Source organism: Aotus nancymaae, unplaced genomic scaffold (assembly GCF_030222135.1).
Source record: "Aotus nancymaae isolate 86718 unplaced genomic scaffold, 86718_ANA_hifiasm-v0.15.2.pri h1tg000044l, whole genome shotgun sequence".
NCBI lineage: Eukaryota > Metazoa > Chordata > Mammalia > Primates > Aotidae > Aotus > Aotus nancymaae.
The window spans coordinates 215,924-232,014 of NW_026988458.1; the positions used below are offsets into that span (position 1 = coordinate 215,924).

Below are 16,091 nucleotides of genomic sequence, written 5' to 3' on the forward strand. Positions count from 1 at the left end.
CTGCAGCGGTGAGGTGGGAGCGTGAAGACCTGCTCCAGAGGCTGCGCGGTGGAGAGGGAGCTGTGGGGCTGCGGAAGTGCCTGGATCAGGGGCTTCCCCCTGGCTGTGGAGCACAGAGGAGCACGAAGTCAAGAACCTGCCAGTGTTAGGGCTGAGTCTGCTGAACTGGGGAGCTGCGTGGAAGCAGAGAATAATGGCGGACGGCCGGTGGCCTCCTCCTGGAAGGTCGCCATCACCCTCAAGACCTCGTGCACTTCCTCTGCGCCAGGCCCCGTCCTGGGTCTATTTGGTTTCGTTGGTGACAGATTTCATCCATCGTTTTGGAAAACCATAGCCCATCACGCTGTGAGATGCGTCTCCATCTCAGAGCCATTAAAGAGCGTGTGTGTCTCAGTGAAATGTGCTTCTCTCATTTAACGCTGGGAGTGACCCGAGAGGGAGGCACTGCTGGCGGCCTGGTGGAGGCTGAAGCCATCCGAGGTGGGGCTGGGCTGGGCTGAACATTCGGGTGGAACTCAGGAGTGAGGCTGGGGCTGAAGGCCTGGATCTGAGATCCGCCCTGCAGCATGGAAGTGGTGCTGGGGCAACGTTGTCCAGGAGCACAGACGGGCAGGGAGGCAGCCGGAGGCCGAGCCACAGGAGTGGAGGAACACAGGGCAGAAGGAGCACTTCAGGGAGGCGGGAAGTGCAAGAGAAAGGAGTGAATGACGACCAGGAGGGGCGTGGACGCTTGTGTTAAAAGCTGCAGAAAAGTCAAGGGTTAGATCGGATCAAACTAAACTGACATTTTATGAGGGTCAAATACAGTGGAAAATCAGCAAAATCACTCAACATAAAAAGAGTGGACGGAAGAGTCCATGTGAAATCAGTGCATGAAAATGCTCCTTTCAGCATCACTGATAATAGTGAAAATTCTGAATGGACTTTTAATAGTACGGGAGTGATTAAGAAAGTGATGAACCCACTGAAGTGATGTTCAAACGTTTCAGTGAGATGCAAAAAGTCTTAAGCCAGGATATGAGATTATACACCAGGTACAATTTTATTTATACTTAATACATATCTATGTGCACAAAATAAAATTATAAGGAAATGCAGAAAATACACAAAAAGAATTCTCTCTGGGTGACGAAATTATAGGCAACTTAAATTTCTTCTTTGTATCCATAAATATGTATTATGTTATGATCGATAAGAATAAAAACATTATTTTTTAAACTTTAAAAGGAAACAATTCAATAAATTGAGCAACTGGGAGGTCACTGGGGGCCTCATTTGATTGTTCAGTCATTCGACAAACACTGACTGGGGACCTACTGTGCGCCCAGCACCCCGAGTCTACCACGGTGAACAGAGACAGAGTCCCTGCAGCCATGAGGCTTGAGGTTCAGTGGGAGACACACACGTGTGACGGCGGATGGCGGCTGTGGAGCCGGAAGGAGCGCAGGACGGGCGCCACACCGGCGGGCATCGGGCCTTCCTCTAGAAGTGACACTTAGGTTGAGGCTGAAGTAAGAGCTAGGCCTATGGGAACAGTCTAGATTCCTTCTCACATACCAGGAAGGGCCCGTGAGACACAGGAGAAAGGCGTTGTGCTCGAGACCTCATTTTAACCGACACCTTTGCTGTTACTCCAGGCGCAGCTGTTCACTTTACCGTCTGGTCTCCTATGAGACCTACTCAGATTATTGTGCAAATTGATGTCATCCAATTAACTCTTCGCTTTCTTTTTCTGCGTCTAAATGACGATTTTGGCTACTTGAGGTCTCACAGCAGCAAGTCAGCGCGTGTTGGGCACGGACAGAGGGAAGGCGCCCGACACCACAGGCGGCCCCTGCTGCCCTGCAGCTCCGCACCACAACAAAGGAAGTGTTTCTGTATCACCCATTGTTCGGGAATTACCCTGGCTTCCTTTCTCCTCCTAATTGGCAACTGGCTTCATTCGTCTTCCTTCCTCCCCGAGTTTTCATTGACCCAAATTCTACCTCCAGGCTTTAAAAAATCTCCTTCTATATCAAGAAGACCAAATGGGTCCTATTTATTTCCCTGAATGACGAGGCCGTCCTTGGTCTGGACCTGCTCGTTCACACTGGAGGTGGCGGGGAACGCGCCTCTTGTGGTTTCTGGCAGCCCAAAGGAAGGGGTTCTTGTCCAGGCTTCTGTATAGACAACTGGACACATAGCGAGGCTCCCAAAGCCGTCCCAGCCAGAACCAAATCCCAGAGACACGGGCTGTGAGATTTGGCACACGGTCTGGAAAACCATGGACAGAATTCAGGCGTCCATGAACCTGGATAGGAAAGTAATTGTGTCGCATTTTCATCAGTTTTTGGCTGTGATTCTGCATTTCCTTCCAGTATAGTTGGAGGCAACAAACACGCTCACCTGCGACTCCATCACCAAGAGAAACTTCAGATATTACAGGTGCTGCTTATTTTTTCAAACGTTATTCATGCTTATCATTTAGGTAAATTTTGGTGGCTGCTGGGCCTGCTGCAAGGTCCTGTTATTTAATATGGTAATAAATAAGCACGAGTTATTTTGTCATAGTTAAAAAATTATTTTGACAATGTGCTTCAGGCTGGGCGAGGTGGCTCACACCTGTAATCCCAGCACTTTGGGAGGCCGAGGTGGGCAGATCACCTGAGGTCAGGAGTTCAAGACCAGCCTGACCAATATGATGAAACACCATCTCTACTAAAAATACAAAAATTCGGCGGGCGTGGTGGTGGGCGCCTTAATCCCAGCTACTCGGGAGGCTGAGGCCGGAGAATCGCTTGGGCCCAGGAGGCGGTGGTTGCAGCGAGCCGAGATCGCACCACTGCACTCCAACCTAGGCAGCAGGAGCGAAACTCCACCTCAAAAAAGAAAAAAGAAAAAAAGAAGAGAGAGAGATCCAAGATGGCTGACCACTAGCAGCTCGGGCACGTAGCTCCCAGTGAAAGCGCAGAGAACGAGAGGACGCCACACTTTCAGACGAATATTTGTAGCTCACGGACCAGGAGATTCCCAGCGGAGGAGCCCCACGGGTCGCCAGAGCGACTCTTGTGGCCGGCGCGGCGGTTTTGCTGGCGCCTTAAAGCGGCAGTTCTTGGTGCAGAGTCCAGAGATTCCTGGGCAGAAAAGCACCATCAATCTTAACACCGCTGTTTCGGCCGGCGCAGTGGATTGCTCAGATTTCGGCGCTGGGAATCAAAAAGTTGGACGTCCGCTCAGAGACCTAGTCAGAAAGTCGGTAATTACAAAGACGACAGACGGATACATATATAATGAAGGGAAGAAACCAGCCTAAAAAGGCAGAGAATACTCAAAATCAGAATGCCTCTCCCTCTACAGGGGATCGCAATTCCTCATCAGTAAGGGAACAAGGCTTAATGGAGAACGAGTGTGTTCCAATGACAGAAGCAGGTTTCAAAATGTGGGTGATGAGAAACTTCTGTGAATTAAAAGAACTTGTTCTAACCCAATGCAAAGAAACTAAGAACCTTAAAAAAAGGTTTGACGAAATGTTAACAAGAATGGACAATTTAGAATTGATGGAGCTGAAAAACACAACACGAGAACTTCGCGAAGCATGCACAAGCTTAAACAGTCGAATTGATCAAGCAGAAGAAAGGATATCAGAAGTCGAGGACCAGCTCAGTGAAATGAAACGAGAAGACAAGATTGGAGAAAAAAGGATAAAAAGGAATGAGCAAAGTCTCCAGGAAATATGGGACTATGTGAAAAGACCTAATCTACGTTTGATAGGTGTACCTGAATGTGATGAAGAGAATGAATCCAAGTTGGAAAATAGTCTTCAGGATATCATTCAGGAAAACTTTCCCAACTTAGCAAGGCAAGGTAATACTCAACTCCAGGTAATACAGAGAACACCACAAAGATATTCTTCAAGAAGACCAACCCCAAGGCACATAATTGCCAGATTTATTAGGGTTGAAATGAAGGAGAAAATACTAAGGGCAGCCAGAGAGAAAGGTCAGGTTACCCACAAAGGGAAACCTATCAGACTCACAGCAGATCTCTCAGCAGAAACCCTACAAGCCAGAAAAGAGTGGGGACCAATATTTAACATCCTTAAAGAAAAGAACTTTCAACCCAGAATTTCCTATCCAGCCAAACTAAGCTTTATGAGTGAAGGAAAAATTAAATCTTTTGCGAACAAACAAGTACTTAGAGAGTTCACCACCACCAGGCCTGCTTTACAAGAGCTTCTGAAAGAAGCACTATACATATAAAGGAACAACCAATATCAGCCTTTCCAAAAATATATCAAAAAGCAAAGAACTTTAACACAATAAAAAATTTACATCAACTAATGGGCAAAACAGCCAGCTAGCATCAAACGCCGGTATTAAACTTATATATATTTCAATTGGATAAAAAGCCAAAACCCATCGGTATGCTGCATCCGGGCCCATCTTACATGCAACGATACACAAAGACTCAGAGAGAAGGAGGAAGATTTACCAACCAGAGAGTAAAAATAAACCAATAAACAAAAAGCAGGAGATGCAATTCTCGCCTCTGATAAAGTAGACTTTAAAGCAACAAAGATCAAAAGAGGCAAAGAAGGACATTACATAATGGTAAAAGGATCAATGTAACAAGAAGAGCTAACGATTCTATAGATCAACGAGATAGAAAATTAACAAGGATATTCAGGACTTGAACTCAGACCTGGAACAAGTAAACTTAATAAACATTTATAGAACTCTCCACTTCAAATACACAAAACATACATTACCACCTCACACCTATTCCAAAGGTGACTATACAATTGGAAGTAAATCACTCCTCAGTAATCACATAGCATTTCATAGGTTTAAATGAAATATTGGTTGGCTGTTTGTTTGTTATCTTCTTCCCTTATTCCTTCCTGACTACATCATTAAGTATAATTATCAGTATACGAGAGGTTTTCAATACCCATTACTAAATTGCATTCTAGCCTGGGCAAGAAAGCAATACTCCCATTCTCTCTCCCTCTTTCTTTTCCTTTTTCCTCCTCCCCATTCTCTGTCTCTCTTTCTCTTTAATAAAAAAAAAAAAAAAGAAAAAAAGAAAAGATCATGTGGTTCAATATAACTGATCGCCTGTGAAATGTGTGGACTTTATTCTACTCATTTAAATACACTGCTTTCAGGAGTGTATGACTTCATCATTCTTCCAAAGCAGGTCGTGGCATGAAGTTAAAGAACGCCTGATAGAAAACATCCGTATTTGGAATACAAAGACGTGAATAGCAACAACACTATTGCTGACCTTAACCGAGTTCTGAGCACCAAGTGTTGGCCTGTCACAGCTCATCTCATTCTCAGGACAAGCCTACAAGAACGGCACAGGAGTTCCCATTTCACACATGGGGACCAAGGAGCAGAGAACCTGGCAATGTGTCCAAGGTCACACAGCTGGAAGTTGCGGATCCCAGGTCTGAAGCTGGGAGGGGCTGCGGAGCGAGCCGAGGTCCCAACCGGCTCACACATTCACCAGCTCCGTGGAATGCTGGAGCTGCCCAGCCACCCAAGGAGACACATTCATCGCAATTTTTTATTTTCCGATTCAGCCTCTCCTTGCTTTCTGGGTGAGTCCTCTCTTAGAGGAAGAGTATGGGACATGTTTTGACCTGAGTTGCAGTGCCAAAATGGGGTTAAAAGCCACCACATAGCCTCTCAAGGGAAAAAATGGTGGTGGTGACAAAGTCTAGCTAGCTACAGAAGAACATTTCCAAGCACAGAACAATGGACTAATCGGTTTTCCCTGTAAGGCAGATGTCCCCGGTTCCCGGGCCACAGCCCCACAGCAGGAGATGAGCGGGCCAGGGAGGAAGCTTCACCTCTGTTCGCTGCCACCCCACCCCCGGCCCCCGGCTGTCGCTGCGGCCTGAGCTCTGCCTCCCGTCAGGTGAGCGGCGCGTTAGATTCTCATAGGAGCGCGAGCCCTGCTGTGACCTGCACGTCTGAGAGATCGAGGCTGCGCGCTTGCGAGGATCTGATGCCTGATGGTCTGAGACGCCTCCGTCATCCCTAGATGGGACCAGGGCTCCCGCTGACTCTACGCAATGCTGAGTTGTATAGTCATTTCATTCTATATGACAACGTAATCACAATTGTGCAACAGACACAACACACACCAATAATCCCCAAACCGTCCGCCTTCCTGGCTGACCCTGTCTGTGGGAAATTGTCTTCCACAAAACTGGTCCCTGGTGGCAAAAACGCTGGGGGCTGGCGCTATGAGGTGCACAGGGAAAAGTTCCTAATTCAGGTACCAGGTACAAACGGCAGTCAGAACCATCGAGCAGAGTGAAACGAGCTCCCAGCCACCCAAAGGGACCCCAAACTCACTCACCAAAGGGAAAGTTAGGCTGAGGAACGGAGTTGCGCACCATGAACCACCATTTATGACCAGGCGGCGGCGGAGACAGAAAGCCACGGTCTCTCCTGGGGCCTCCCTCACACACCGCTCAGAAGGACATTCCTTGCAGAACACGCCCCTCCTCCCCGATAAACTACCACAAAATACAGCTCTGCTGAATCTCGGTCTAACAACGTGAATTGCCAGCTCACCTTCACAGGCAGGGGACAAAGACAGGACGGGCACCATCCCGCCACCCACCCGAGGGAAATTCGTATTTGACTCCTTTCTCTTTCTCTTGTTTTACACACGGCTTCACGGAGCACGAGGGAGTGGATAATTGACTGTTCTTCCACCCGCTCCATTTAAATGTGGATCAGGTGAGCGCTGATCAAGCCTCGGGACAAAGGGCCCTCCCCTCCCTGTCCACTCCTCTCTCATTTATTTTTCCTCCTTCTCCTGCTGCCTGGCCTTTCCCCTTTAAATACAAAAAGCCTCAAAACCCTCTTTTGTAAAAGCACAGATCTTACTGTGTCTTGTGTCTCTGTGTCCCAGTAGCGTCCTCAGTGGTGGCAAAATAAACCCCTAGGCTGCTCGAGACCTGTCTAGACGCTTTCTGGTTCACGAGCCCTGAGGACCCCCGTGTGCCCCGCGCGGCGCTGCCCTTCACCAGCAGGGGGGCAGCCGGGGCTCAGGCTAAGCTCGTGCCTTGCCCATGTCGGGCGGACCCGGGGACACTGCCCCCACGCCGCGGTAGCGCTCGGCAGCCGGTGCCAGGGCCATACCCTCTCTTTATCTTTTATCCCCTCGGTGATTGCACTGGGTCTGGGACAGTTCCCTTTGTGCTGGCATTTGAATGCCCGTCCCTTTAAGGCAAGAACTCCTCCCTGATCCCACGCACGAGCATCCACAGGCATCCAGCTGACCAGAGAAGGCCAGAATCCAGTGACCCTGGTCCCTTGCCATGTGCATTAGGTGTGGTGAATGGGCTCTGGGCCTTAGAAGGTCCCAGAAGCAGTGAGACTCTTCCTTGAGATATGGGTCACTGATTATCGTGTGCGGCTCGGTGGGGAGACGCCCACAGTCGTCAGCACAGTCAGTTGAGAAGGTTTGCATCACTTCCTTCGGGAGCCCTGGACCCTTTAATTACCACTTTGCTGCCCGCCCCTCCACACCCTCGCCTTACGCAGCCCCCGACCTGCTTCCTGTTTCTGTAGATTTGCCTCTGAACGTTTCATGTAACGGAATCATCTAATAGTGGTCTTTTGTGACTGCCTTCTTTCACTTAGCACGTTTTCGAGGTTCATCCAGCTGTAGTCTGTGTCAATACTTATTCCATTCCACAGCTGGGCAATGTCCCATCACATGGCTAGGGTGTGGGTTTAAAGTCTCTGCTGTATGGTCCTAAGAAGAAACATTTGTTCAAGAAAAGCTACTGACCAGGTGCGGTGGCTCACGTCTGTAATCCCAGAACTTTGGGAGGCCGAGGTGGACAGGTTACCTGAGGTCAGGAGTTCAACACCAGCCTGGCCGATGTGGCGAAACCCCGGCCCTACTGAAAATACAAAAATTAGCCGGGTGTGGTGGCAGGCACCTGTAACCCCAGCTACTCAGGAGGCTGAGGCAGGAGAATCACTCGAACCCTGGAGGCGGAGGTTGCGGTGAGCCGAGATCGCACCACTGCACTCCAGTCTGGGCGACAAAGTGAGACTTCGTCTCAGAAAAAAAAGAAAGAAAGAAAGAAAGAAAGAAAGAAAGAAAGAAAGAAAGAAAAGCTACTGTAATTTGGCAAATGTCTCTGGCATTTGAGCTGAAACCTGCTCATTCTCTGCTGTTCCCAGCTCAGCAATGCAGGCTGCAGGCAAGCACACAGGCTCCACTCCCTGCAGCTTCTACTCAAAGGGCCTTCTTCCCGGAAGGGGCAGGGCCTCAGCTTTCCTCATCTTGTCCTCAGCTGCCTGTTGCCAAGACTAAGTCCCAGGTGAGTGTGGCCCTGAGCTGGAGGCGCCCTTGTTCTGCCCAGCCCCTGTTTACGGAATGGAAGAGGGGCCTGGAGCCTTGGGAATGGTGCTCCGAAGAACACAGGAGCCCAGACCCCCTTGTTCTGGTTCATAGTCATTGAATCCATGATGGGAGAGGCAAGCCAAGGAGACCCGTGTGTCCCCCCAACACGCACACAACGAAGCCAAGAGCCTGGGTGTCACTCAGAGAGAGGACTGCCATTGTCCCCACTCCCAGCTCTTCCCTAAGGGACTGTTTCATTTGCAACAGAATTTAGAGAAGTTCAAGCCTCACTGAACATGAAAATAAAGACATCCACACTGGGAAAGAGGACGCAAAGTCGTTCTATGCACAGATGATATGATCTTGCATTTAGAAAATCTTAAGGAATTCACTAAAAAGCTCTAGAACTAATCCACACGTTCACAAAGGTTGCAGAACACAAGATCAACACACAAATAAATTGTCTGTTTCTGTGTAGACATGTTTTCATGTATCCTGGTTACGTACCTGGAAGTGAAATTGTTGGGTCGTGTGGTAAATCTGTTCAATCACTTGAGGAACTGCTAGACTGTTTCCCAAAGTGGCTGCACCATTTTACATCCCTCCCAGCCCCGGAGGGTTCCGAGCTCCGCACGACGTCAGCAACGCTCCTCATTATCTGTCTTTTCCATTCCAGCCAATCTGATCGGTGTGAAGTGCTATCATCTTGTGGTTTTCATGTGGATTTCCCTGGTGATTAATGACGCTGTGTTTTTTCATGTACTTACTAATCATCTGTACGTCTTCCTTGGAGAAGCGTCTATTCAGATCTTTTTGCCTGTCTTTTAACGGGTAATTGTCTTTCTATCACTGACCCGTAAGAGCTTGTCACGTATTCTAGATGCAAGTCCCTTATTGTATCTGATTTGCAAATATTTTCTCCCGTTGTGTGGGTTTTTTTTTTTACTTTTTCGATGGTGTCCTGCGACGCACGACAGTTGCTAATTTTTGTTAAGTCCAGTTTCTGTATCTTCTTGTTTGTCATTCCTGCTTTCGGTGCCACATCTAAGAAGCCATTGCCAAGTCTGAAGTCACGATGATTCCCCACTGTTTTCTGCGAAGAGTTTTATGGTTTTAGTTCTTACATTTAGGCCTCTGATCCAGTTTTGATTAATTCTTGTGTGTGGTGTGAGGTGAGAGTCCCACTTCATTCTTTTGCATGAGGAGACAGAGCTGTCTCAGCAACATTTAGAGAAAGACAGTTTTTTCCTCACTGAGTGGTCTTAGCCCCTTCGTTGAGAATAAATTGATTACAGACACATGGACCCCATTGACTTCTATGTCTCTCTGTATGCGTGTGTAATACTATCCTGATTACTACAGCTTTGTAGAAACTTTGAAATAGGCGTGGAGTCCTAATTAGGAAAGAGGAGTCAGGCTGGTGGGACCAGGGGAAAGCAAAGAGATAAAGCAGATAGGTGACAAGTCTGCCTTCCGTGGTCTAGGACACACGGCCCTCCCGGCAAGCAGCTCACAGTTTTCCTGTGCAGAGCTGTCACCAGACAGACACACGGCCCTCCCGGCAAGCAGCTCACAGTTTTCCTGTGCAGAGCTGTCACCAGACACCACAGTTAGCTCACTGCAGCCTTTGCGTCATGGTGCTGCATAAATGCCACCTGTAAAATCTCCAGCCAGCCTCTCTCCTCAGGGCTGCCTGTTGCCTCCTCGAAACGTATTTTCCTTCTTTCTCTCATAAACCTGCCTTTCTTTACCTACAACTGTCTTGGAAAATTCATTACCCCCATGCTGCTGGCTGAGATAGCCTTTGCTCCCCAGCGGCCAGAGGGACACGTGAGTCCTACCGCTTTGATCTTCTTCTTCGGGATTGTGTTGTCTAATTTGTGCCAGTTTCTACAGAGAAGTTGGCTCGGGTTCTAACTGGGATTGTATTTGTAGATTGGGTTTGTGACAGTCAAATGCTCAGAATCTCTGCCCCATCCCACGAGTGTTTACACCAGGTGCTTTTGTGCAGATGAGGGAACCCGCACAGAACCTCCTCTGAGCATCCCACATGTGCTCTGGGGAAACGGGGCGGAGCCCCAGGCAGGGGAGGGGCCTCAGGCAGGGGTGGAGCCCCCGGCAGGGGAGGGGCCTCAGGCAGGGGAGGAGCCCCAGGCAGGGGAGGGGCCTCAGGCAGGGGAGGGGCCCCAGGCAGGGGAGGGGCCTCAGGCAGGGGTGGAGCCCCCGGCAGGGGAGGGGCCTCAGGCAGGGGAGGAGCCCCAGGCAGGGGAGGGGCCCCAGGCAGGGGAGGGGCCTCAGGCAGGGGAGGAGCCCCAGGCAGGGGAGGAGCCCCAGGAAGGGGAGGAGCCTCTTCAGTCTCTGTGTGGTGGCTTCGGGTTCAGCTTGTGAGGTGGGAGCCTGTCAGCAGGACTCCATCTTGCTTTGCCGAGTTTTTTTTTTCTTTTTTTCCCTTTGTTGCCCAATAAAATCCTGCCCTGCTCACCCTTTGACGTGTTCACGTGCCTAGATTTTCCTGGTCGTATGACAAGAACCCAGTTTTAGCTGAACTAAGGAGCAAAATTCTGCAATAGTTTGTATATTGCCATCTTCATATGGCAATGCTTCTGAATCCATGAACATGGGATATTTTTCCATTTATTTAGCTCTTCAGTTGTTTTGGACGATGTTTTGTAGTTTCTGGAGTACAAATTTTGTACTTCCTGTGTTATTCCTAAGCACCTACTCTTTTGATGCTTTTGAGAATGGAATTTTCCTGGGTTTCATCTTCAGATTGTTCGCTGCAAGTAAATAAACATACAATTGATTTTTGTGTGTTGATCTTGTGTTCTGCAACCTTGTTGAACTTGTGGATTAGTTGTAGAGCTTTTTAGTGAATTCCTTAAGATTTTCTGTAAGCAAGATCACATCATCTGTGCACAGAAACAGCTTGCTGCTTCCTTCCCAGTTTCACGTCCATTGAGGATTGCACTTTTCTAAATTCTGTTGCAAACGAAACCATCCCTCTAGGAAGAGAATGCGAGCTGTTATGAGGGTCTGCTTTTTCCTCTGGGCAAAATCTCAGAGCCCTGGAGCTCAGAGTGGGGACAATGGCAGTCTTCTCTCTGAGTGACACCCGAGGCTCTGTGCTCCACTGCGTGTGTGTTGGAGGGACACACAGATCTTAGCTTGCTTCTCCCAGCATGGAACCAATGCCTGCGAACCAGACCCAGGTGTTCTTAGGAGCACCTTCCCAAGGCTGCAGACTGAGTATGCATTCCACAAGCAGGGGCTGGGCAGAACAAGAGCTCGGGGCCACACTCACCTGGGATTTCGTCTCAGAGACAGGCAGCTGCGGACAAGATAAGAGCAGCAAGGCCCCGCCCCTTCCAGGGAGAAGGCCCTTTGACGAGCAGCTGTGGGGGCGGAACGTGCGTGCCTGGCTGCAGCTTCTGGAGTGTACCTGCGTTGCTGAGCTGGGAGCAGTGGGGAGAGGGCAGGTTTTAGCTCAAATACCAGGGACATTTGCTGTTCTTGCCAAATTACAGTAGCTTTTCTTGAATAAATGTTTCTTCTTAGGAGCATACAGCAGAGACTTTAAATGATTGGTTTTTAATGTTTTACAAAAGTTTTGCTGGAAAGCGGGTCGAGGGAGCTCCTCAGGCGGTCATTCTGGGGGGCTCTCCCCTGGCTTCCACTTGAAATCCATTCGTCATTGAGCTTTCAGTCTTGGGCAGAGGTATTTATCTCTGATTTTTCTTTTCACGCAGACACTCATTGCAAACTGGAACCAAACTGGAACCACCCAAATGCTCATCCGTTCACTATGGATTGACACGTCGGATAGATCACTGCTCAGTGACATTGCGCTAAGGGAACAGCAGACGAAATGCAGACACTGGATGAACCGACGCACATCAAATCCAGACAGTGCAAGGGCAGCCGCGGGGAGCCTGTGACGGGCAGAGGCTGGGGGGCTGGAGGACTGACAGGGAAACCCGGGGAGGGGAGTGAGGAATGTGTTCACTGTCTTGCCGGGGGTGCTGGTGTCATGGGTGTGTCACATGACACGCGCGTTGAATTTGTGTCTACTGTATGCCAATCACATCTCAATACAGACGTGAAGACGAATCGGGCGTGAACGTCCCGTTGCTGGCTCTAAAGTCTCTCTCGTCATGTCGGCTTTTGCTCCTGGTTGGCCAGCTAGCCAGACACACGTGTTCCATTCAATCAACTGGTCTGCAGCGCTCCAGAAGCAGCTGAGACTCCCCTGAAAATGGACTGTTTCTCTCCAGCATTGTGCATGAACTTGGCAGGTGTCCTCTGTTAAAGAATGGAGTCAACTGAGACATGAAACAGCCAGTTATCAAGCACCAAACTTCTGCATTCTTGACAAAAATGGTTGACTTTCCCTTGGCTTCTGCTGAAGCCCTGGGAGCCCGCAGTGAACCGTCTCTGAGGCAGGTTTGCTCTGGTTGGGCCTTTGAACGAACCCAGCACGCAGGACCACGCAGGGCCCACCTGAGCTTGGAGCAGCGCCTTCCCAGTGCCGCGCCTTGTGGGGCCTGCAGCCTCCTACACACACCCCTCAAGGTACCTGAGGATCCGTTACATTTTAATTTATTATGAATTCTGAAACCACTATAAGCTTCTTGGGGACAGGTACAGGCCAAAGATCTTAAAAGGCTCAAGCACTTCTGGAACAAAAAAACCCTTCATTAGAATGAAGTATCACAATCACCGGGGAAACGGCCATGGTGCAACTATGAGGTTATTCTAGGATGTGTAAATGCAGGAGGACAGAGGGTACTGACCTTAGACAAGAGGGGCTTCTAGGACTAACAGTCAAGCATTTATAAGGTGGTTTTAATCTTCATCTTCATAAAGGGCAGAACTCCACTTCTGGGTAAAGAGCGAGCCTGTGAGAGCGTCCCAGGCTGGGACCCGCACGGCTGCATGACCTTCAGTGCGTTTTCCAGAAAGACGCTGGACGTACCGGTCTGCCGACGGAAACCGACAGCTCTAAGAACTGCGTGATCAGGGCTGGGCACAGCCTGCGTTCCGAGTGCAACCTCGGCCGAGTGGCCGCCTCCCAGCACCTCTGCGTCCCCCCTCCTGTGAGAGACACAAGCGCCCCTGCCACACGGGGCCGTGTGAGGGTTTGGAGTCAGGTGCGTTAGCAGGTTCAGAGGAGCGTGGGGCACACGGCGCGCTCACGGCTGTGATTTCGGGTTCCCCTTTGGTTGTAGGTTGCAGAAGCAGCCTAGGAGTCTCAAGTGAAACGTAGCATCACAAACAGCCGGGGAAAAGGGCACTCCTCGGAGGTGTGGCTCTTTTCGGGAGAGGACAGAAACGCCTCGACTCTGACCCACGGGCAGCTCTTCCGCTCCTCCCGAACCCCTTCCTGGCACTGGGGTGTGGTGCGGAGCCCGTGGGACGGAGGAGCCCTCCCTTACCTCCTGTGCGTGGAGTCAGTCTGTCTCCTGGTCCTCATGACAGAGGCCACCTTCTCCAGAAGCAGGCGGTTGTCCCTCTGGATGACGCAGAGCCGTTCCTCCTCAAGCTGCGGACAGAGAGGGGGCTGGAGGGCACCTGCACCGATGGCGGGGCTCTTCCTCATGCCACATTTCTGTGACTTGAGTGCCCTGGAAGGTTTAGGCTGCCTCGTCTCATATCGGCAAGTGTGCTGTTGTGCCTCAGCGGGGACTGTGCCCACCAGGACACAGTGTCACACCTCAGCGGGGACCGTACGCACGGGGACACACAGGGACACAGTGTCACACCTCAGCAGGGACCGTACACACAGGGACACACAGGGACACACAGGGACACACAGTCACACCTCAGCGGGGAAGATTTCTGCTGCAATTACCAAATAGCTCCCTCAGGGGCAGATGGGGCTAATTCATCACCTAGACTGCGTTTATTCCTCACTAAACCTGCCTTCTCTATTTTCCTGGGCTTTTAAGCCGGCATTTTCTAGTCAGCTATTATGTTAAGAAAGGTAGAAATGAAATTGTACCTTCAGCCTCCTGAGCTTCAGCTGGAGGTGGCGGAACGTCAGCGGGGCGCAGGTGTCTACCAGCGGCCGGGCGCTCTGCACCTGTGGCATGAGGAGGCAGTGTTACCTGGGCGCAGTGTTGCAGAGAGTGAGCTCAGACCGTGCTGCTCTGGGGCCTTTTGTGGCACCAGGGATTCCACGTCGGCCCATGGCATGAAGTTCTGAAAGAGGCTTGTGCTTAGATTCGGAATCTGGGTATCTCCTGGAGGGAGCCAGGCACCCTCAGAAGTGAGCCGCCATCGTCCTTTTGAAAGAGAGAATTAAGTGGGCGCAGGGTGAGAATTCATTAAATGCCAAGCACCTGATTGTCCGACCTGCCCGGACCCTCGTTGCTTGAACCCCAGAGAGCGACCGAATTATATCAGGCAAATAGGCAGTTTAGGAGTTCAGGCTTTATTGGAGAGTCTCCGGGCGGACTGGACTCGTGCCGGGGGAAGAGTCAGCAGTCTCGCGCCGACTTTTTTTGTTTGGCGGTTTTTATAGGGGTAAAAGGATTGGGGGAGTGGGAGAGCTGATTTGGCAGGTGGTAATGAGTCAGGTTGGCTGTCGGGGGGGGGGGTGTCTGCCGGGCGGGGAGCTTGTCGGGCCGGAAGTTACTGGAGAGCTGGTGGAGTGGATGGTGATTGGTTCAGTTGGTTACCCGGCCGGAAGGCTGCTGGAATCGGGCCGAACCAAGGCCGTAGACAGAGTGAGATAAGGGACCCTCCTTGCGAGGGAGGAGGGGGCTTTCGTCATCCGGAAGGCTGCTGGAATCGGGCCGAGCCAAGGCCGTAGACAGAGTGAGATAAGGGACCCTCCTTGCGAGGGAGGAGGGGGCTTTTGTCATCCGGAAGTTAGGCACTTTCCATGTGGCTGGGGGGGGGTGCCCAAAGGTCCTCCACCAGACATTCCTAACTCCTTAAAGAGGAAAAAGGGGCGGCGGCTTTCTTTCTGGCTACTTCCTGCTGATTTTGGGCGGCGAAAGGGAAAAAGGATAAGGAGTTAGGTTGGCTGGAGGAGGCTAGGGGTCTGGAATGAGTGGCTGCAGTAGCATTTGATTAACTGTGACCCGAGTAAGTTCCTGGAAGCGCCGCTGTAGAAACTGTAGAAAACAAGGAGCAATGAGTAAAATTAGGCAGACAACTATTAGGGACCCGAGCAACGGGGATAAAAGGGTGTACATTGAGGAAGACCACCATGCTGTGGCTTCAGTTGAAAACTTCTGGTTTTGTAGGTTAGTTTTAATTTTTTGGAGGTTTTCAATTCGGGTTTCTACCAAGCCAGATTCATTGATGTAGTAGCAGCATTCTTCTTGTAAGAAGATACAAGTACCTCCTCGTTCAGCAGTGAGCAGGTCTAGAGCTCTTCGGTTCTGCAAAGCAACTTGGGCTACAGAGGTGATCTGTCGTTGGAGGGATGCCAGGGACTCAGCAGAGTTATCAATAGCTGCTTGGAATTGCGAGGTTAGGCGAGCTAAGGCTTGGTGAGAGTGGCTTAGTGCTCCGCCCCCTAACCCAGCCGCCAGTGCTGAACTAGCAAGGGAGAGGCCTACGGCGAGGGGCAGAAAGGCAGCCCGGCGGGTGCGGTGATGTGGCATTTGTTGTATTTGAAATTCGGCTGGGGAGTAGATAGTTAGTCGGGGGACTAAGGTTACTGGGAGGCATAAGAGAGTTGGTGGCAGGCTATTATGGATAGTTTTTGTTAGGGTTTTGTT

At 50.4% G+C, this 16,091-nt stretch overlaps 1 protein-coding gene across 3 annotated transcripts in view; it reads right to left on the reverse strand.

The window, feature by feature from the left end:
• The window catches only part of CFAP97D2 (CFAP97 domain containing 2), a 54,067-nt gene that overhangs the window by 23,269 nt on the left and 14,707 nt on the right, over positions 1–16,091 (reverse strand). For all 3 annotated transcript variants that reach the window (XM_064361884.1, XM_064361885.1, XM_012470663.3), the window contains exons 2-3: positions 14,360–14,440; positions 13,794–13,900 (exon numbers count right to left, since the gene is read on the reverse strand). In XM_064361884.1, the coding sequence (XP_064217954.1) occupies positions 13,794–13,900; positions 14,360–14,440 (188 nt within the window). The remainder of the gene's footprint in view (positions 1–13,793; positions 13,901–14,359; positions 14,441–16,091) is intronic.